Source organism: Aquarana catesbeiana, linkage group LG03 (genome assembly GCF_042186555.1).
Source record: "Aquarana catesbeiana isolate 2022-GZ linkage group LG03, ASM4218655v1, whole genome shotgun sequence".
In the NCBI taxonomy this organism is placed as follows: Eukaryota; Metazoa; Chordata; class Amphibia; order Anura; family Ranidae; genus Aquarana; species Aquarana catesbeiana.
Genome location: NC_133326.1, coordinates 377,793,811 through 377,817,475, shown reverse-complemented (window position 1 = coordinate 377,817,475; position 23,665 = coordinate 377,793,811). Strand labels below are relative to the sequence as shown.

General features: G+C 43.1%; 1 protein-coding gene across 1 annotated transcript in view; it reads left to right on the top strand.

Moving 5' to 3' along the window:
* HSPA4 (heat shock protein family A (Hsp70) member 4) overlaps positions 1 to 23,665 on the top strand; it is a 94,023-nt gene that overhangs the window by 25,644 nt on the left and 44,714 nt on the right. The window contains exons 2-6 of the mRNA XM_073620654.1: positions 2,126 to 2,183; positions 2,723 to 2,863; positions 4,725 to 4,847; positions 6,120 to 6,219; positions 14,515 to 14,648. Of these exons, the coding sequence (XP_073476755.1) occupies positions 2,126 to 2,183; positions 2,723 to 2,863; positions 4,725 to 4,847; positions 6,120 to 6,219; positions 14,515 to 14,648 (556 nt within the window). The remainder of the gene's footprint in view (positions 1 to 2,125; positions 2,184 to 2,722; positions 2,864 to 4,724; positions 4,848 to 6,119; positions 6,220 to 14,514; positions 14,649 to 23,665) is intronic.

The following is a 23,665-nucleotide window of genomic DNA, read 5'->3' as shown; positions in this document are numbered from 1 at the left end:
CAGTTCAGCAATATTCTTAGGATGTCTGGTGTAAATCGCTTTCTTGAGGTCATGCCACAGCATCTCAATCGGCTTGAGGTCAGGACTCTGGGCCACTCCAGAAGGCGTATTTTCTTCTGTTTAAGCCATTCTGTTTTACTTCTAAGCTTTGGGTCGTTGTCCTGTAACAACACCCATCTTCTGTTGAGCTTCAGCTGGTGGACAGATGGCCTTAAGTTCTCCTGCAAAATGTCTTGATAAACTTGGGAATTCATTTTTCCTTTGATAGCAATCCGTCCAGGCCCTGACGCAGCAAAGCAGCCCCAAACCATGATGCCCCCACCACCGTACTTCACAGTTGGGATGAGGTTTTGATGTTGGTGTGCTGTGCCTCTTTTTCTCCACACCTAGTGTTGTGTGTTTCTTCCAAACAACTCAACTTTGGTTTCATCTGTCTACAGAATATTTTGCCAGTACTGCTGTGGAACATCCAGGTGCTCTTGTGCAAACTGTAAACGTGCAGCAATGTTTTTTTTGGACAGCAGTGGCTTCCTCTGTGGTATCCTCCCATGAAATCCATTCTTGTTTAGTGTTTTACGTATCGTAGATTCGCTAACAGGGATGTTGGCATATGCCAGAGACTTTTGTAAGTCTTTAGCTGACACTGTAGGATTCTTCTTCACCTCATTGAGCAGTCTGCGCTGTGCTCTTGCAGTCATCTTTACAGGACGCCCACTCCTAGGGAGAGTAGCAGCAGTGCTGAACTTTCTCCATTTATAGACAATTTGTCTTACCGTGGACTGATGAACCGCAAGGCTTTTGGGGATACTTTTATAACCCTTTCCAGCTTTATGCAAGTCAACAATTCTTAATCGTAGGTCTTCTGAGAGTTCTTTTGTGTGAGGCATTATTCATATCAGGCAATGCTTCTTGTGAAAAGCAAACCCAGAACTAGTGTGTGTTTTTGTTTGTTTGTGTTTTTTTTTTTTTTTTTTTTTTGGAAGGGCAGCTGTAACCAACACCTCCAATCTCATCGATTGGACTCCAGTTGGCTGACACCTCACTCTAATTAGCTCTTGGAGATCTCATTAGTCTAGAGGTTCACATACTTTTTTTCCACCTGCACTGTAAATGTTTACATGGTGTGTTCAATAAAAACATGGTAACATTTAATTCTTTGTGTGTTTTATTAGTTTAAGCAGACTGTGATTATCTGTATTGTTGTGACTTAGATGAAGATCAGATCACATGTTGTTATGACCAATTTGCAGAAATCCATATCATTCCAAAAGGGTTCACATACTTTTTATTGCAACTGTATGTTGGGTTAGTGGAAGCCGGTAAATGGATTGGCAGAGAGGGGCAGCAGTCATGGATCAGTTGGTAAGGTGTATAGGTCTAGCACTTGTTTTGATGGCCTGCTTGGTATTCTCAGAAATTGCACATTCAGACCTGTAAAGTTCTAGAACATTAAAAAAAAAAAAAAAAAAAAAGTTGATCGTTTGGCAGCCCATTATCATTTTGATTTGATGTTTTTTTTTTACTTTTATTAAATCATGTATGATAACATATACAACAATCTGTACAGCCTCTCTCGTCTCAATGTCTCAGGGTAACTATAAGATTTTAAAACGAGTACAAAGTGGTAATGATGAAAGCCTGTAATTGGGTGCACCCACCAGGGTAGATGATGATAGATTGATATAGCGCCTACAGTTTGCGCAGCGCTTTACGATATAAGGGGAGACCATACACCAACAGTACAATTTAGAACACTTCCATTGTACTCCCTGGGTATATTATATCTGTATTACTTCAATGTTTTACCTAGTTGGAAATTGCTTATACAGTAAAAAATATGAAAGAAATAAGTAAAAAGTGGTCATATTAAAAAACAAATGGCATATGTGGGGTAAATCGGAGACCTTGATCTTAAGTAATAGGTGTGTGGGCAGATCTAACCCATGTGCCCCATACTTTTTCAAAGATGTGGTGTTTTGTTTTTTTTCTAGGTTTGTAAGCAAGATTTAAATTTTAGTAATATGGTAACATTTAAAAAGCAGATTGCAGTATTAAATGCTATGGCAATGCATTCAGTGTCCTTTATATTGTGCTTTATCTTATTCTGTGTTTTTCTATCTCATAGGTCATGCATTTCATTCGGTCCTAAAAACCGATCTGTTGGAGCAGCCGCAAAAAGCCAAGTAAGCTCTGTTGTTTATAAAGACTGTTTTGGTGTGTTGTGGGTGTTTGTTTTTTTTTTGTTTTTGTTTTTGTTTGTTTTTTTGTTTTGTTTTTTCTCTCCCTCTCCCTCTCTCCCATATGGCTATAAAACGAGAACTGCACTGTAGCTTATGGCAATCATTCAGATTGTTTCTGTCGTTTAACTTGGGTAAACTAAAATATTGATCACATCTGTGGACAAAAACCATTTATCCGACAAGTGTTCTAAATTGGCCCCTTGTTTCTAAAACTTGATTGTGAAAACATTGCATATTCAAGTTCACTAAAGTAGTATTCTGACACTGGATGATCCCAATTAGGGTTTATAGTAATATAAAAATGTATGCAATACATTCAGCCAGGTCTCCCCTAAGCTAATGGTTTTTGTCTTTTTTTTTTTTTTTTTTTTTTTTTTTTTGCCTTGTTCATTTCCTATCATTGGTACAAAACTGTACTTTTATTTCCTCTTGCTTATGTCAGCTTAAAACATGCTGATTAACTTTGGCCTTGTTTTCTCTAGGTCATTTCCAATGCAAAGAATACACTGCAAGGATTTAAAAGGTTTCATGGGCGAGCCTACACAGACCCATTTGTGCAGGCTGAGAAGCCTGGTTTGGCCTACGAACTTGTTGAACTGCCGATGGGCACCACTGGAATCAAGGTAAATGAAATGCTTAAAAGTGCTCTTTCATAAGTAGGGGTTGTCTGGTTTCAGTGGCAATTCTTCATGGCTTTTATTCAGGGTTAGTACTCAATTTTAACTTGTGTGCTTTTTACATAATTTGTATCTGAGGTTTTCATCAAGATGTTGGTACTGTATATAAAATTTATTCTGCACGTCTGAAGGTTCCCATTCTATGATTTTGTTTGGGGCTTGTGTGGTTAAATGATCTGAGAACTATACCAGCGTTGGCATAATAGTTAGTAGGTTATCCATGCCATGAGAGCCTTCAGCAAAAATAATGTATATCCTAATCGGAGTGTAAGGATTGAAGGACCATAGGAGTTGGCCAATATGGGAAATGCTATACTGGTATGAAGATTTGCCTTACAGCACCCATTTAACATGGCTTTGTTAAAATTCCATTGGACAGTCGGCAGCACCAAATGTTGAGACGCTCTTACAGTTTTGGTTGATATCTATACACTCGCTTTGGGGATCCAGTCAAGAAAAGACTACCATTTTCTAGATGCCCCCCCCCCCCCCCCATTCCAGAACTCAAACTAATTTTTTTTTTTTTTCTTTTGCCACCTCAGAAAGTTTTGGAGAGACCTAAATCAGCTTAGCCGTTCATAAATGTCTCTTCTCATCTTTACATCACCGTGGCTATTCATCGTTTCAAAAAAAAAAAAAGGGGGGGTACACTAGGAGAAAAACACTCTATCAACCCAACCGAACCAAGCCTTATTACCCCCCCCCCCCCCCTATAAAACTATAAAATTCTTTATTACAATATCTCTCAGTTTTACTACCCATGTATATGAGTATAAACCCCCCCTTCCCCAGCCCTTGTGCAAGACTAAATCCTATTTTTTTTCTGCATAACGCCATGATTTTTTTTTTAAACTCCTTCCAACACTTCCATTTGTCCTTTTTCCACCTCCCTCTTTTCTTCCTTGTTATAATACATCCAGGCCATGATATAAGTCTCCTCCACGGCATTTATCCAAGCCCATATCTGGGGGCTTTCTTTTACCAACCAATTTTTAGGAATTAACCTTTTTGCTGCATTTAGTAAATGTGGGACCAGGGAGGCTCTATACTGTTTCACATTCCCTTCAATGCCGTGGAAGAGTACCGTCCATGGAGCCTCCTTTACCTCAGTTTTAGTAATTTCTTTAATAATTGCTAAAATCTTTTCCCAAAACTTTCTGATAATCGGACAGTTCCACCATAAGTGGGCCATTGTGCCCACGTCTTTGCATCCCCGTCAGCAATCAGCCGACTTCCCTTCTTGTCTGGTGTTGCATACCACCTTGCTAAGCATTTATAATTCATCTCAGCTGTTTTTATATCCACTGCTGAGCTATGGGTCTAACATTTTTCTAATAGTGCTTAAATCTTTCTGTGTCCCCAGTTCCCTTTCCCATTTTTTTTGATGAATGTAGGTACTTCTGCTTCTTCCTCTGTCATTAACAATTTGTATAACTTTGATATAGTATTTTTTGTGTTTTTTGAGATACACATCTTTTCTAAAGCCATCAATTCATCTCCTGATCTTATCGGTTGAGGTAGTTTCTTCACGAAAAGATCTAATTGCACGTACCTCCATGCATCAATCACCCAAACATCTGTGTTTTGTTTTAACTCTTGAAATGTGACTATTTTTTTCCTTTTTTTTTTAATATCTCTCTAAGTTGTACCTTATCTTTTTTTTTATCCCATTCCCTCCTATGCTTTTCCCTGGTGCAAAATATTCATTGCTTTTTAATTCTATTAAGGGTGAATTATATGCCTTTATTTAGTTGCTTATACATTGCATCCCATGTCACTAATTTTTTTTTTTTTTTTTTTTTTTTAGGTAATGTATTTGGAGGAGGAGAGAAGCTTTACTACTGAGCAGGTGGCTGCCATGCTACTGACCAAACTTAAAGAAACAGCAGAAAGTGCATTGAAGAAGCCCGTAGTAGACTGTGTTGTTGCAGTAAGTACAATTTTTTTTATAAGGCTTAATGTTTATGGTTTATGGTCAGTGAGCACATCTGACAAATTTATGGGAAATGAATCAAGTTAATAAGTAGTTCTGCCAATATATGATGATGTTTTATTGTCTGATAAGTCAGGTCTTCCTGTTTCCTGCTTCTTGGCTGCCTAGAGTGGACTGTACCCCATGGACATGCTCATGGAGTGTCGTTAATGTGAAGGAATTATTCCTTTCCAAGGATGTGTCATGTGTAGCAAAGAGTGCAAGAATTTTTTGGTATAAAGAGCTTGGCTTAATTAGGAATGCATGTCCTTCCAACCTCCTTTTTTATATTGTATATTTACATTCTCCATGTTCTTATATTTGGGTGTTGATTGAACCCGCACATCGTATTTATTTTTTTCATTTATGAGATAGCAGTGTTTTACGGGAGGGGAAAAAAGGAGTTGCCTTTAATGACCACCTGAAAATACTGATTGTTTGCGGTCTCTGGCACCCATACTTTAGAAGTCTGGATCATGTGATTAGCATGAGTTCCCAATCTGACTTCAGTACTTTAAGTCCCGGTTTACACTGATGTGGTGCGGATTCCACAGCGCATCCAAATTGCACCCCATTCATGCGAACCGATGCGGGTGTGTATGTTAACGACACCCCAAAATCAATTCGCAAAACAGTGTAATTTGCAGAATCAGATCACATGGGTGTGAACGCCCATGTGATCTGATTCTAGTGCGGCCAAAAAAAAGGGTCCTGCACGTTTTTGGTGCGGATTAGTTGCAATTTAAACCATACAAAATAATGGCTCAAATCGCACTGCTGAAGACACTCGCATGTGATTGGAACAGGAATGCAGTGCAATTCCTGTTCAGATTCGCATGCTGTTCCCCCACCGCATAGTGTGCACCGGCACGGTGTCACATAGCATATACACAGGTAGCTAGCACTATAGGATGGAGAATTCTGCCATGGCAGCTTACATTTGTGTGTGGGTATATAACCAGAAAACTGTTGGTAGAACTTAATGACAGGTTTGAGAAGCAGAAAGTTGAAGATCTTTGTTTTTGTTTTTTTTTTTGTGAGGAATATAAATGGGACTGAAATTTGAATCTGAACACTGAGACACCTATAGTGTTAATCATTTTTCATTCTAATGGCTTGTGGCATATGCAAGCCATATAACTAAGTGTCATTTTATCTGGAGCTCTGTAGTCTCACATGTCTGTAAGAAAGTGTAATGTGATGTGTAGTCCGGTGTTCTCTTTATTCCAGGTTCCGTGCTTCTTTACTGATGCGGAGAGGAGGTCTGTAATGGATGCCACACAGATCGCTGGGCTCAACTGTCTACGACTAATTAATGAAACTACTGCAGGTAACAGATGGCAGAAAAAAATGATAATAAAGAAGCTGAGTATTTTCAGACTGATTTCATAACAAGCAATCCCTTTCTATGTAATTACAGAAGGTTTTTTTTTTTTTTTTTTTTGCAGGGAGGCTATCTTTTCCTAGCTAATAGGTCCTAAAACTTGTGTTGCTGTAATTACATTTTCCCTGCTAAAGTGATTTGTAAAGGCAGTAGGCTTTTTATCTTAATGCATTCTGTGCATTAAGATAAAAAACCTTCTATGTGCAGCAGCCTCCCGCTGCTGTCAAAGTCAGTTAGCCAATCTGGAGAGAGAGGGGACGGGGTCTGAATGGACACGCGGAGCTGCAGCTCGGTTCGGGTGCCCCCATAGGAAGCTGCTTGCTATGGGGGCACGTGACAAATGGGAGGGGCCAAGAGCACCGACGAGGGACCCGAGAAGAGGAGGATCCAGGCTGCCCTGTGCAAAAGTATGTTTGTTTGTTTTTTTAAATGAGACTTTACAAACAATCACTTTAAATAAAACATGTTATACTTGCTTGCTCTGTGCAATGGTTTTGCACAGAGCAGCCCTAAACCTCCTTCTCAGGTCCTCCATCAGCGCTCCTGGCTCCTTCTCTTCTTGATGTGTCACTATAGGAAGCTGCTTCCTTTGGTGGCATAGCTGCAGGCTCGATCCTGAGTCATGCTGCCGGAGTCCATAGACAGTGAGGCTCAGCCCTAGCCCCCCTGTAATGGCTGTGCCGCAGTCACGCACAGCGTCTCAGTAGCGCACTTTACATGCACATTGCTGCTCACCAATGGGGTCCTTAATTTGCACCAATGTCACCAAGCTCTCCTCTGTTCCTGCTTAACTCCATGCCTCGTGGCAGCTCTGCCCCTGCTATGCCAATGCTCCCAACGTCCAGCGCATGCCTCCCACAGCATCCAGCCTATGCAACTATTAACTTACCCTTTGCTCATTTGGTGTTGGAAGTTGCAGCTTTACAATAACTATATACAGATCTTCTAGATCTTAGATGGTTATCAATCCTGATGATTTTTCAGTAGTTACCATTTTGTGGGTTATGTTGGACCTCCTCAGCCACATAAAACTTAGAAAGGGGGATGTCTGACATCCGGGTTGGGTTTTGTAGCTAAGATTATTCTTGCTGTTTGACAAATTTTTTTGAGAGTGTCTGCAGTTTTTATTTTTTGATTTTGTATATGTTTATATAGATAGACATATGGCTAGTGTATGCCCTGAGCTAAATACATTTCTTTTTCATACATCATGGGACACAGGCTGATATTCATTACCTACTGGGTTATACGCCATCTCTAGGTGAATGGACACTGGTAGACAAAGTCTTAGACAGGAAGTGATCCCCCTATACAACCCCTCCCATACAGAAAGTACATCAGCTTTTTTTACCAGTGTCTGCAAGGTGGATGGGCACGTTTTTGTTTGAGCTCTCTGAGCTCCAGGTCTCTAGCCCCACAAACAGTTCTTAAAATGAATCAAGAGATTGACTGATCAGATCCATTTGACACTGGCTCTATATGCTTAGATAAATGGTACCCGAGCCTCGCAAAGACACAATATCCGGGCGCTGGACCCTGCGTGCCCCGTTTGTGTCTGGCTGTTTTTTACCTGTATGATGATGCAAGACGGTGTGCTATTTCGCCTCTTGGTTCGCTGTGGTGCACATGCATTCGTAAGAGCGCTGCTGTGCTCAGCAGTTTGTTTGGCAGCCATGGCGCACGTGGCTTCGCCATAGGCATGCGCAGTCGAAGCCACACGTGCCATAGCCTAATCTGGGCTGCACGAAGATTCGCATCATATGTGAATACAGCCATGCCGGGTCTGTGTGCTGAACTTTCTGGCGCACAGCCAGCTTATTTAAACTGTGTATGCCAAGCATGCAGTGCTTCCAGAAGGCAGCTGTGGGACACAGAGCAGGCTCTGTTCCAGGCATTTGCAGCGGTTCATTTCTCTTTACATGGGTCGCGTGAGTCACCAGGTGTTGCTTGGCAGGCTAAGGTGCTTAGCAGGCTTGTTGCATAGGTGCTTGGTGAGTCCTATTAAAGGGTTTCTCTTCTGAGGTGTGTTAATACTACACCCAGGTACTCTTTTTGTGGCTTGTAAATGTCTTCAAAAAAGAAGAGCAGGACTAACACTAAAGGGAAGGGCACACCTAAGTTGACAGTAGCTCCTGATGAACCTAATCGTATCCCTAGGGTTGCGGCTCAGAGGCTTTCGGGCAATCTGAGCCGCTGCGCCTCTCTGGTATGGTGCTTACAGTAAACGCTGCTGCTTCACCCTTTATCACCAAGGATGAACTGTCCTCAGCCCTAGCCGGGTTAGAGCACAGGATTGCTGGCATGATTGCCTCCATCCCACAGGGTGGCAAGAAGCATGACAGATACACCTCCCTAGTTTGGAGCAGGAATGGGTTGAGGATGGGGAAGAACTAAAAGCTCAGGATTCTGTGAAGGGCCTGGCGGATGAGTCTGCTTCTGGACATGAAGACATCCAGTTGGTGTCTGCCTCTGTCGCAGTTTTTTATCCAGACTTACTGAGATGATTCGTTCTGCCTTTTTAAGTTGCCTCTTGCAGAGGTTACTGAGCCCTCTTGGTGCTCTTTGGGGTCCCTGAGGCCTCTTTAGGCTGCACAGGCTTTCCCCTTATACCCACTGTTGGAACCAGCGGTGTATTCTAATTGGGAATATCCTGACAGAATTTTTGTTCCTCCTAAGAGGTTTTCCCTTTCTTTATATCCCATGGATGAAAAGTTCATAAAAAAATGGAGTATGCCAGCTGTAGATGCAGCAGTCTCTTCCTTGAACAAGAACTTAACTTGTCCAGTGGATAATGCACAGGGTTTGAAAGACCCCGTTGACAAGAAACTGGAGTCATTGTTATTAAAGGCTTCCTTTGGCCAGTTCAGCTATTCAGCCAGCTGTTGCAGCAATTGGTACCTGCCAGTCCGTAAAGGATCAGGTCAGACAGCCTGACGGGCCTAACCAGGAGGATGATCTTGCTGAAAATAAGACAGATATTCCTCAAGCGCTGTGTTTTGCTATTGATGCCTTAAAGGATTCAATACACCAGGTTTCTCATTTTGGCACTTTTGTCTGTACATATGCGCAGACTTTTGTTGTTTAAGAACTGGGGGTTCGGGGTCCCCCTCAGGGGTTTCTAAAATCCAGCGCTCCCTTGGTTCCTCCAAAAATGTACTGTTTCAGGCACTACATCATTTAGTGCATCAAGGAGTGATTGTACAGGTTCCTGTAGCCGAAAGAGGCGCACGGTTTTATTCATACCTGTTTACGGTTCAAGAACCAAACTGGGACACAAGGCCCATTTTAGATATGAGATCCTACTACTAATTACTAATCCAGTCCTTTCGCATGGAGTCTGTTCGCTCAGTTGTAGCTTTGCTCCAGATGGGAGATTTTCTATCCTCCATCAAACATAAAGGACGCTTATTTACATGTACCTATCTTTCAGCCTCATCAGAGGTTCCTGCAATTTGCAGTAGAGGAACGTCATTTTTAGTTTGTGGCTCTACCCTTCGGGCTTGCCACAGCTCCCCGGGTGTCAACAAAGGTCCTAACACCAGTGCTGGGTCTCTTTAGGGTCCTGTTGCTCGGGTATCTGGTTGACCTCCTGCTCAGAGATCACTCACTACAAGCTCTAGAACAGAGCATAAGCTGCACAGTGCGGTATTTGGAAAGCTTAGGCTGGGTCATAATTACCGAAAAGTCAGCCTTGAGACCAGCTCAAAGTTTGAAGTATTTAGGTCTGATCCTAGATACGGTCCAAACAAGAGTATTTTTGCCATCCGTAAAGGATCTGTGCCCTGAAGGATCAGGTACGTCAGATGAGGTGCACCAGGCAACCCTCCATTCGGCTCTGTATGAGTCTTCTAGGAAGGATGGTGTTCTCCTTCGAGGCAGTGCCCTATGCCCAGTTCCATTCCAGACCTATATAACAAGACATCTTGTTGGCTTGGAACAGAAGAGAACAAACCCTGGATTATCCAATCTTCTTATCTCCTCGGGCACGCTTAAACCTAAACTAGTGGTTGCAGGATCAGAACCTGCAAAGCGAAAGGGAAGATCCCTCCTCCCGGTAACTTGGGAGAATACTGACCGCAGATGCCAGTCTCTCAAACTGGAGAGTGACCCTAGAGGGGCTCACAGCTCAGGAGAAATGGTCAAGGACAGAACAGATCCTGCCATCAACATCCTGGAGTTATGGGCAGTAGGTCTGGCCCTACGGTCCTGGACGATGGAGCTTCAGGACTGCCCTATCAGGGTTTAGTCCGACAATGCCACTGCAGTTGCCTATATAAACCACCAAGGCGGTACCAGGAGCCGTTCAGCTCAGAAGGAGGTGAACCACATACTAGCCTGGGCAGAGGGACATGTGCCGGTTCCATCGGCAGTCTATATCCCGGGAGTAGAGAACTGGGAGGCAGATTATCTCAGCCACCAGCAGATCTGGCCAGCGGAATGGTCCCTACACCCAGGAGTGTTCCAGGAAATTTGCCTGCGTTGGGTTTGGCCAGAGGTCGACCTATTGGCATCCAGGTTCAACAACAAGCTACAGCAAATTTTATCACAAACAAGGGATCCTCTGGTAGTTCATGGAGCCAGTACTCCCTGGTTTATGCTTTCCCTTCGATCCCTCTCCTTCCACATTTGTTGTGGAGTATTCGGAGAGAGGGGGTTCCAGTCATTCTGGTGGCACCAGCCTGGCCCAGAAGGCCCTGGTTCCTGGAGATTGTGAGACTGACAACAGATGGGCTGTAGATGCATCCACTTTGCCCTGATCTACTGTCTCAAGGTCCTATATTCCTCCCCAATTTACAGTTTCTAAATTTGATGGCATGGCTATTGAAGCCAGGGTGTTTGAAGGACCGTGGCATCTCGGGACCAGTGGTGTCTACCCTAGTGAATGCTAGTAAAGCTGTCACTAGGAAGATCTATCATAAGGTCTGGAAGACTTGTATTGCTTGGTGTGAGGCCATAAAATGGCATCCTCGGAAATAGGTGATTGAGAGATTTCTTTTTTATACTGTCAGCTGTAGAAATCAGATTCAGGTCAGATTTCGGCCCTGTCAGTATTCTTCCAAAGGCCTTTAGCCTCCCATTCGCTTTATGTAGGGGGCAACTAGTTTGCTCCCCCACCCCCATTAGGTCACCTATGTGTCCTTGGGACTTGAACTTTATGCTGTCTGTGTTACAGAAACAACCATTTGAGCCTATCAAGGAAATTTCCATTTGACTTGCTGTCAGGCAAGCTAGCCTTCCTGATGGCCATCACCTCGGCTAGAAGGGTGTCTGAGTTGGCGGCCCTTTCGTGCAGGGAACCATACCTGATCCTCGTGTTACGACCTGTTTCATCCTTTTTGCCAAAAGTGGTGTCAGCCTTTCATTTAAATAAGGACGTAATTTTGCCTTTTTTCTCTCCGCCTCGTTCGGCGGAAAAGAGATGACTGCATTCTTTGGACGTTGTCCGGGAAGTCCAGGTTTATTTGTCCGAGGATCAGACTCCTTTTTTGTTTTACCAAAAGGACCCAAGAAGGGGCAGGCAGCTTAGCTTCCAAGGCTTCCATTGCCAATTGGGTCTGTCAGTCATTCAGGCCTATGGTCTGAAACATAAAGCTCCTCCCTTTAGTGTGAGAGCTCATTTTACCAGAGGTATAGGAACCTCATTTTCGCCATCAGGTATCTGTGGCTCAGATTGGTAAGGCTGCCACCTGGTCTTCAGTGCATACGTTCACAAAATTTTATCAAGTAGATGTTCGAGCAGCCGAGGAATCGGCTTTCGGATGTAGTGTACTGCGGGGCTGCCGTATAAGTAATGCTATTGTTTGGCAGGGTGTCTCCCTCCCCTCAAGGCTATTTCTCTGGGACGTCCCAGTAGGTAATGAATATTGGCCTAGCACTGGATTTTTTTGTCATACTTACCTGTAAAATCCTTTTTTCTTTGAGTACATCATGGGACACAGATTCCTCCCCTCTTTTTTGAGGATTCAGTGCTTGCTACAAAACTGATGTACTTCATGTATGGGAGGGGTTATATAGAGGATCACTTCCTGTCTAAGACTTTGTCTACCAGTGTCTATTCACCTAGAGATGGCGTATAACCCAGTAGGTAATGAATATTAGCCTAACTCTGTGTCCCATGATGTACTCAAAGAAAAGGATTTTACAGGTAAGTATGATGAGAAAATCCTGAATACAGAATTGTTTTTTCAATTCTGTAAACATTTTATTAGCAGTTTTTATACTTACAAAATAGTGATAGAAGGACAGCAGAACACATCAAGACCTAGCCATTGGTACATAAATCATTGTTTAGTCTGTAAGAAATCACTGAGAGGTGGAAGCAAATTCTCACTGGTCAATGCTGGTAAGGGGAACCTGAGCTAAAACCTAACAAATCTGCTCTGGAAGTGCACAATAGCTTGAATTGTGACAAGTAAGGATACCACTATCTCAGAAGGTTCCTCCAAGCCAAAGAGACTTTGGCTAACATTTCTCCATTTGGGGACAAAGAAGGAAAACACAAAAAGGAGGGACCGTGAGAGCAGGGGGTGAATGAAAGAAGGGCACGAGAACAGCAATCATGCAGCCTATTAACAGGAGAAAAGCAAACCCACTGAAGAGGGGTGTCAAGGCACATTGTCTGCACGAGTGCGCAGTAGGTTCTGTTTAAACCACTTGCAGACCGGAAGATTTGTGCTACAGCGATGCTTCGCTTTAACTGACCATTGCACGGTCGTGCGACATTGTACGCAAACAAATTCACGTCCTTTCCCCCCCCCCCACAAATAGAGCTTTCTTTTGGTGGTATTTGATCACCTCTGCGGTTTTTATTTTCTGCTCTATAAACTAAAAAAAGCGAAAAGTGTGTGTGTGTATGTGTATATATATGTATGTATATATGTGTGTGTATGTGTGTGTGTGTGTGTGTATGTATGTGTATATATATATATATATATATATATATATATATATATATATATATATATATATATATATATATATATATATATATATATATATATATATATATATATATATATATATATATATATATTTAAAAAAAAATCACAATAAGTGTATATTGATTGGTCTGCGCAAAATAATTTATGGCATTTTTAATTTTTTTTATTCCCCCCCCCCGACATTGAGGCGGACAGATCGGACACCTTTTAAACCATTGTTTGGGACCATTGACATTTTATACAGCGATCAGTGCTATAAAAATTCACTGATTACTCTGTAAATGTCACTGGCAGGGAAGGGGTTAACACTAGAGGGTGATCAAGGGGTTAAATGTGTTCCCTAGTTAGTGTTTCTAACTGTATGGGGATAGGACTGACTGGGGAGGAGACATATCGTTGTTCCTACTTAGTTTCCTCTCCCCTGATGGAACAGGGATTTGTGTGTTTACACACACAAATCCCCGTTCCTGATCTCGTGCACGTGATCGCGGGTGGCCGGTGGTGATCGCGCCCGCCGGCAACTCGAATCTGGTTTCCTGCTGTGCAGCGGGTGTGTGCCTGTTATCATCCTTAAAGGTACAAGCGTACCCATATGGCGATAACGAACCACTTTGTCGATGTATGTTGGCTTGAGCTGGTCGGCAAGTGGTTAACTGCGAATGTCAACCATGCCACTGGGCGGGCCTATAGAGCTACTATTTATGTCCAATTAATTATTGTCTTTTTTATTTGGTGGTAGATTTTTAATGTGTAACCAACAAGCTCAAGTCTCGGTGATGAAATGTGTGAATCTGTCATTGGCTATGGTGATTAACTTCTCCATCGTCTCTGTTTTTATTGATGTGAATGAACCACTTGGCAATCATGGGCAGCTGGGTTGCCCGCCGCAACACACATTCTGGCTGCGTTCACCATATGCATCAACAAAGATGTGAAATATGCACGTTTTGGGCATGCTTGAATGGTGCGGTAGGAACTGAGCAGGGGAAAGTCAGAGGTTATAAGTGCAGGATTTTAATGAGACAGAGCACTGAATTTGAAAACCACACTGCAGCCCTGACCAGGTTGGGTAGTGTAAAACTTAATTTCTCACAATCCTTAACACATACCCTTGCTTCCTAAACAGTCTTACCTTGGGGGTCTGTTTATAAAGCAGTAGTATGGTCATAGAATATTTCCCATGCATCGCTACAAATGAAACGAAACAAATGTAAAATGCTATTAAACAAAGTTTTATTGTCAGTGTTTGTTTTTTTTTTTTTTTTTTTTTTGTTTTGTTTTTTTTTTTACACCAATACAGTGGCACTTGCATATGGAATCTATAAACAAGATCTACCTGCACCAGAAGAAAAGCCAAGGATTGTGGTTTTTGTGGACCTGGGACATTCTGCATATCAAGTCTCTGTGTGTGCTTTTAACAAAGGAAAACTTAAAGTAAGGTCAAATTTTTATGTTTTCTAGAAGATCAATGCTGAGCACATAGTGTTGTTAAAGCGGTTTTTAAGTAGTTTCTTGAAAAATTAAGTCAGCAGCTACAAAAACTGTAGTTTCTGACTTTTAATAAACAGTTGCTCACCTGTCCATGGATCCAGTGCTGTTCTCACCCTGGTCTTCAGTCCCTGGTCCTGGCATGTTAACTGTGGAAAGCTGGTTACGACTCCTTGCGGCTTCACAGCAGGCTGACCACTGCATGTGGTGAGCCACACTGCACGTTGTGATCCACACAAGGTGGGGGATGATGAGAACTTCCACTTCGATTGCCTAGGTGATCCGAGTGGGTACCTGTTGAAACTAGGTACCCGCACCCCCCCAGAGAGTAGGAATAGTGGAACTTCCCCTTTTGGGTGAAGTTTGCTTTAAGGAGATTATTTTTTGTATATTGGCTGAAGAAGTGATGAGGTGCCAGGTGAACACTGTTTATGAATGTTAATTTTTATATGGCTGAGTTTTTACTTTTCTTCCTAGCTTAATCATGTGAGCTACATATCACATGGACTGGGTTCTAGGCTTTTCTGCCCTACATCAAGCATTAAAGTGGAGTTCCACCCAACTTTACTACTTGGTCTTAAAAAAAAAAAAAAAAAAAAAAAAAAAAGACCACCCCTCCACCGCACGTATTTGGATATCCGTTTTTTTTCTAGTAAACAGGTGAACTTCCGTCCCAGCCTCACCACAAGGTACGTCATTTCCTCTTCTGGTTCTGCCCTTCCTCTATCCCCCTAACCTGTGTGTCTCCCAAAAGACGGGGCCTTTCGAAAAGTGAGGCGTGACTCGCGCATGAGCAGTAGGAAACTGCTGTGAAGCCTGAAGGCACCACTGCCGGTTCCCCTTAGTTACAGTGGCGCCGCCTGCACCTGATCCGATGGACAGAACTGCCTCGGAGGGGCTGGGGGAAGAGAGCGAGAGAGACAGGTAAGCGTCCTTATTAACCGCTTGCCGATCAGCTGCCGCAGTTGTACTGCGGCAACACGGCTCGGCTGCACGAATCACCGTTGCTCCCTCTGGTGGCCACTAGGGGCGCGCGTGCCGCCAGAGGCACTAGCGCCTGCAGCTCGCCCACAGAGCTGATGCGACTCTCCGGCAGTCTCTGACTGCTGGGCTCCCGCGATAGCTTGTAACACGGCAAGAACCGGGATCTCTGTGTAATCAGAGATCCCGGTTCTCTGAGGGGAGAAGTGACAGATCATCTGTTCATACAAAGGTATGAGCAGCGATCTGTCATCTACCCTAGTAAGTCCCCTCCCCTCCTTCAGTTAGAACACACACTAGGTTGTTCCTTGATTGCCCCCTAGTGTTAACCCCTACACTGCCAGTGACATGTTTACAGTAATCAATGCATTTTTATAGCATTGATCGCTGTATTAATGCCAATGGTCCCAAAAAATATGTCCGCCATAATGTCGCAGTCTTGCTAAAAATCACAGATCGCCACCACCGCCAATAAAAATGCTATACATCTATCCCCTATTTTGTAGACGCTATAACTTTTGCGCAAACCAATCAATATACGCTATATTGCGATTTTTACCAAAAATATGTAGAATACATATCGGCCTAAACTGAGGAAAAAAGTTGTTTTTTTTTTTTTTTTTTTTTATATTTTTGGGGGCTAATTATAGCAAAAAGTTAAAAAAAAAATGCGTTTTTTGTTTTTTCAAAATTGTCGCTCCTTTTTTGTTTATAGCGCAAAAAATAAAAACCGCAGAGGTGATCAAATGCCACCAAAAGAAAGCTCTATATTTGTGGGGAAGAAAAGGTTGTCAATTTTGTTTGGGTGCCAGACCGCGCAATTGTAAGTTAAAGCGACGCAGTGCCGAATCGCAAAAAGTGCTCTGGTCAGGAAGGGTATAAAATCTTCCGGGGCTGAAGCGGTTAAAAGTCAGCAGCTACAGTGTTTGTAGTTGCTGACTTAAAAAAAATAAAACTAAAAAAACTTTTTTGAGGGTGAAACCCTGCTTCATTTAATAAAATGTTTAATGTAATAACGCTACTTTTGTGTCCAGTGACTCATGGGGCTATAATATATAGTTGTACAGTGTTCTTTTCCAAGGTTGTACAACTAATAATTTTGTAGTGTGGAAATCCATGATGGATGGAAGGTTTGGGACCAAAGTAGAACGGCATATATGGATCAAAATGTATATTTAATAAATCTTGTTCAATTTTAATTAAAAGCAAAGCCTGCATACAAGGTAATAAATAAGGATAGAAATAGTTGCTTAGTATGCTGGCATTGGAAGAACTGTGACTGAATATTTTCCCTAGATTTCGATAGGGACAAAGACAACTGTAAAAACCTGACAGACATTCTAACCATTCCCCTACTAGGAGTTTCATCCTCACGGTTTGTCATAGTGACTATTTTGTCACTGGAACGTTAAGGCTCCATTCACATCAATGCATTTTTTCATGCTTTTTGCAGAAATGCAGGACCTTTTTAACCACTTGAGCCCCGGACCATTATGCTGCCTAAGGACCAGAGGTCTTTTTCCAATTTGGCACTGCGTCGCTTTAACTGCTAATTGCGCGGTCATGCAATGCTGTACCCAAACGAAATTTGCGTCCTTTTCTTCCCACAAATAGAGCTTTCTTTTGATGGTATTTGATCACCTCTGCGGTTTTTATTTTTTGCGCTATAAACGGAAAAAGACCGAAAATTTTGAAAAAAAATGATATTTTCTACTTTTTGTTATAAAAAAAATCCAATAAACTAAATTTTAGTCATACATTTAGGCCAAAATGTATTCGGCCACATGTCTTTGGTAAAAAAAATGTCAATAAGCGTATATTTATTGGTTTGCGCAAAAGTTATAGCGTCTACAAACTAGGGTACATTTTCTGGAATTTACACAGCTTTTAGTTTATGACTGCCTATCTCATTTCTTGAGGTGCTAAAATGGCAGGGCAGTACAAAACCCCCCCAAATGACCCCATTTTGGAAAGTAGACACCCCAAGGAAATTGCTGAGAGGCATGTTGAACCCATTGAATATTTATTTTTTTTGTCCCAAGTGATTGAAAAATGACAAAAAAAAAAAAAAAAAAAAATATTTACAAAAAGTCGTCACTAAATGATATATTGCTCACACAGGCCATGGGCCTATGTGGAATTGCACCCCAAAATACATTTAGCTGCTTCTCCTGAGTATGGGGATACCACATGTGTGGGACTTTTTGGGAGCCTAGCCGCGTACGGGGCCCCGAAAACCAATCACCGCCTTCAGGATTTCTAAGGGTGTAAATTTTTGCTTTCACTCTTCACTGCCTATCACAGTTTCGGAGGCCATGGAATGCCCAGGTGGCACAAAACCCCCCAAAATGACCCCATTTTGGAAAGTAGACACCCCAAGCTATTTGCTGAGAGGCATATTGAGTCCATGGAATATTTTATATTTTGACACAAGTTGCGGGAAAGTGACACTTTTTTTTTTTTTTTTTTTTTTTTTTCATAAAGTTGTCACTAAATGATATATTGCTCACACAGGCCATGGGCATATGTGGAATTGCACCCCAAAATACATTTAGCTGCTTCTCCTGAGTATGGGGATACCACATGTGTGGGACTTTTTGGGAGCCTAGCCGCGTACTGGACCCCGAAAACCAATCACTGCCTTCAGGATTTCTAAGGGTGAAAATTTTTGATTTCACTCTTTACTGCCTATCACAGTTTCGGAGGCCATGGAATGCCCAGGTGGCACAAAACCCCCCCAAATGACCCCATTTTGGAAAGTAGACACCCCAAGCTATTTGCTGAAAGGCATGGTGAGTATTTTGCAGCTCTCATTTGTTTTTGAAAATGAAGAAAGACAAGAAAAAACATTTTTTTTTTTTCTTTTTTCAATTTTCAAAACTTTGTGACAAAAAGTGAGGTCTGCAAAATACTCACTATACCTCTCAGCAAATAGCTTGGGGTGTCTACTTTCCAAAATGGGGTCATTTGGGGGGGTTTTGTGCCACCTGGGCATTCCATGGCCTCCGAAACTGTGATAGGCAGTGAAGAGTGAAATCAAAAATTCACGCCCTTAGAAAGCCTGAAGGCGGTGCTTGGTTTTCGGGGTCCCGTACGCGGCTAGGCTCCCAAAAAGTCTCACACATGTGGTATCCCCGTACTCAGGAGAAGCAGCAGAATGTATTTTGGGGTGTAATTTCACATATTTCCATGGCATGTTTGAGCAATATATCATTTAGTGACAACTTTGTGCAAAAAAAAAAAAAAAAAAAAAAAAAATTTGTCTCTTTCCCGCAACTTGTGTCGCAATATAAAATATTCCATGGACTCGACATGCCTCTCAGCAAATAGCTTGGGGTGTCTACTTTCCAAAATGGGGTCATTTGGGGGGGTTTTGAACTGTCCTGGCATTTTATGCACAACATTTAGAAGCTTATGTCACACATCACCCACTCTTCTAACCACTTGAAGACAAAGCCCTTTCTGACACTTATTGTTTACATGAAAAAGTTTTTTTTTTTTGCAAAAAAATTACTTTGAACCCCCAAACATTATATATTTTTTTAAAGCAAATGCCCTACAGATTAAAATGGTGGGTGTTTCATTTTTTTTTTTCACACAGTAATTGCGCAGCGATTTTTCAAACGCATTTTTTGGGGAAAAAACACACTTTTTTTAATTTTAATGCACTAAAACACGCTATATTGCCCAAATGTTTGATGAAATAAAAAAGATGATCTTAGGCCGAGTACATGGATACCAAACATGACATGCTTTAAAATTGCGCACAAACGTGCAGTGGCAACAAAATAAATACATGTTTAAAAGCCTTCAAAAGCCTTTACAGGTTACCACTTTAGATTTACAGAGGAGGTCTACTGGAAAAATTACTGCACTCGATCTGGCCTTCGCGGTGATACCTCACATGCATGGTGCAATTGCTGTTTATGTTTGACGACAGACCGCCGCTTGCGTTCGCCTTAGCGCGAGAGCAGGGGGCGACAGGTGTTTTTTTTTTTTGTTTTTTTTTTCTTTATTATTTTTTTGCTTTTTTAATCTTACTTTTAAACTGTTCCTTTCATATTTTTTTTTTTAATCATTTTTATTGTTATCTCGGGGAATGTAAATATCCCCTATGATAGCAATAGGTAGTGACAGGTACTCTTTTTTGAAAAAATTGTGGTCTATTAGACCCTAGATCTCTCCTCTGCCCTCAAAGCATCTGACCACACCAAGATTGGTGTGATAAAATGCTTCCCCAATTTCCCAATGGCGCTATTTACATCTGGCGAAATCTAAGTCATGAAATACTCGTAGCTTCCGGTTTCTTAGGCCATAGAGATGTTTGGAGCCACTCTGGTCTCTGATCAGCTCTATGGTCAGCTGGCTGAATCACCGGCTGCATTCTCAGGTTCCCTGTTGAGACAGGAGAGCCAGAGAAAAACACGGAAGACGGTGGGGGGGGGGGGGGGGGCATTCCCTCCCACGGCTTGTAAAAGCAGTCTAGAGGCTAATTAGCCGCTAGGATTGCTTTTACATGAAAGCCGACCGCTGGCTGAAAAGAATGATACCAAGATGATACCTAAACCTGCAGGCATCATTCTGGTATAACCACTCAAAGTCGTGAATGGCGTACCTGAAGACAAAAAAATGGTTAACAATGGTTAACAATAAAGCACAGTAAACAGTAAAGTATAAATAATTACATACCTGAAAAACAAACATGATAAAACATAATAACAATAACAATAACAATAAAACATTGCAGAATAGAATACAGTAAAAAAGAGCAGAACAATAGAGAGAGAGAATAGAGAGAGAGAGAACAATAAAACAACAACTATTTATTTTTTTTTATTTCATATTTTTTTTTTTTTTTTACACTTTTTTTGTAACTAACTTTTATAACGGTAACCGGTTCCAGGTTCGGGTCTCTCAAAATGCGATGGCATCTTGGGAGACCCTGTGAAAGTGTGCCTAGTCTGTGCAATGCTGTACCCTACACTAATACTCAACTAGTGAATGGTAGCGTTCAAAACATTCACCAATGCAAAGACCAGGATTGTCAGGACAGGAGGGACAATAATAGCGGGTGTCACGCCTATATCCGCGCTTGCTGCAGACACGACATCTTTTTTGGGGGGTTCGTTGGGTAGGGGTACTCGGGAGGACATAAAAATGCCTCTCATGCAGCCGACTGCATTTGGTTGGGGATGTGAATGGGGGAAGTACGGGCGCTGCAGAAGCGGTGGGTTCCCAATTAGGATTGGCGAATGCAGCAGGAAGGGCACTATGGGCACGATGGGCCTGTGTTTGTCTTTTTGGTGGCAGCGGGACACTACTTGTGCTTGCCACCTCACCAGCTTGAACTGCACTTATGGGACTCGCCACGTCACCAAGTGTTACTGCAGTGCTGGTTTGACTACGACCGGGGTGTACTAGGCCGCTGGCACTTGCCAGTTCACCAAAACGCTACCAAAAAACGTTAGCGATCGCAGGGATCAGGCCTGACTCTGCGAACGCTGCAGTTATGCGTTTAGTGTTTTGTAAGTGTCAGTGATCGATCGATACTGCACTTGGGTGGGCTGGGCCGGGCCGGGCGGAGGGGCAAAACGCAGGTGCTAGCAGGTATCTGGGCTGATCCCGCTAACACTGCGTTTTTGGGAACCCTAAACTGCTGGTGACGCTAGTATAGATCTGATCGGATCAGATATTGATCCGTTCAGATACTATACCACTAAGGGAGGCGTATGCTGCTTGCGTGGGTGTTAGTGGTACTGGCGCTAACCTGACGCTGCCTGGGGCTGGTGCTTGCCAGTTCACCAAAACGCTACAAAAAAAACTGTTAGCGATCGCAGGGATCAGGCCTGACTCTGCGAACGCTGCAGTTATGCGTTTAGTGTTTTGTAAGTGTCAGTGATCGATCGATACTGCACTTGGGTGGGCTGGGCTGGGCCGGGCGGAGGGGCAAAACGCAGGTGCTAGCAGGTATCTGGGCTGATCCCGCTAACACTGCGTTTTTGGGAACCCTAAACTGCTGGGGACGCTAGTATAGATCTGATCGGATCAGATATTGATCCGATCAGATACTATACCACTAAGGGAGGCGTATGCTGCATGCGTGGGTGTTAGCGGTACTGGCGCTAATCTGACGCTGCCTGGGGCGACGCATATCACCGCCGGGCGATCAGGGGGCTAAACCTTTATTCGGTAATAAACGGCGGGTGCCCTGACACTATAAAAAATAAACGAACTAACCAGCGTCATCCGTAACGGTTATACGGTGATCAGTGGTGAAAGGGTTAACTAGGGGGCAATCAAGGGGTTAAAACCTTTATTAGATAGTATATGGGGGTCCCTGACGCTATAAAACGCTGACGGCGAACCTAAATATTTACCTCACTAACTAGCGTCACCAGCGACACTAATACAGCGATCAGAAAAATGATCGCTTAGTGACACTGGTGACAGGGGGTGATCAAGGGGTTAAAACTTTATTAGGGGGGGTTAGGGGGGTACCCTAGACCTAAAGGGGGGTAATACTCACTGTCCCAACACTGTAACTGTCACAAACTGACACTATGCAGTAATCAGAAAAAAAAAACAAAAAAAACTGCTGGTGTCAGTTTGTGACAGGGGGGGGGGGGGGTGATTGGGGGGGGATCGGGGGGCGATCGGGGGGGGGATCGGGGTGTTTTGTGTGCCTGGCATGTTCTACTGTGTGTGTGTGTGTGTGTTGGTGCACTCACATAGATGTCTTCTCTCCTCGGGCCGGAACGGAAAATACCGACCCGAGGGGAGATGACATCACTTCCTTTGCTGCTGTTTAGCATACAGCAGCAAAGGAGTGTTTTCATTGGCCGGCGGCGATCGCGAGGGGGGGGCCACGAACGGATGGTCTCCCCCTCATCACCGATCGCCGCTGGACAAAAGACGACCGCCTCGGGCACCGGGGGGGGGTCCGATCGGACCCCCCACCCGCGGAAGGCAAATCACGTACCCTGTACGTGATTTTGCCTGTCCGTGCCACTTTGCCGACGTACATCGGCGTGAGGCGGTCGTCAAGTGGTTAACATGGGTTCCTATGGAACACGTTCCCATCAATGCATTTTTGTGTGTCTGCGTTTTTGGAAGAAAGGGTCAGGGACTTTTTTAACCACTTCTTCAAGACCAGACACTTTTGCCCCTTTCTGCCTAGGACAATTTTGAAGCTTTCAGAGCTGTCACACTTTGACAATTGCGGGGTCATGCAACACTGTACCCAAACTAAATTTTTATAATTTTCTTCCCACAAATAGAGCTTTCTTTTGGTGGTATTTGATCACCACTGGAGGCTTTTTTTTTATTTTTTTTTCTGCTAAACAAACTAGACGGAAAAAAAAGATGGAAATTTTTGAAAAAATGTTTTTCTTTGTTATAAAATTTTGTTTTCTCCTTCACTGACGGGCACTGATGATGAGGCACTGATATGTAGAATTGATGGGCACTGACGGGCAGCGCTGGTGGGCACTGTTATGGGCATTGTTGTGGCACCTCTCTTGGAGGCTGCACTGATAATCAAATAATCAATGTGCTGATTATCAGCGCAGGCCTCCCTGTCAGCGCGAACTGAGGAAAGCCGTTTACCGGCACTTCCTGGTTCACGTTGTGCACAGCTGTGATTGGTCACAGCTGATCACATGTTAAGGAGCCTCTGCTAGAGGCTCCTTGCCACGATTGGAGATGCGGTGTGTCAGAGTGACACACAGCACCACTGATTGCCGCGCTGCGTGCCCCTGCCGGAATGTTTTCCTGCTGGATGTCATATGACGCCCAGTCAGGATAACTGAACCACCGCCCAGCCGTCATTCTGCTATAGGCTGGGCGGGAAGTGGTTAAACGCAAAACGGTGCTTTTTTTTTTTTTTTTTTATTCATTCAATGGAGGAGCTGCAGAAAAGCATGTAGTGTGTTTTTGCCAGGATTTGCGTTTTGTATTTTTAAGTCTACCCAACAAATTTTCCA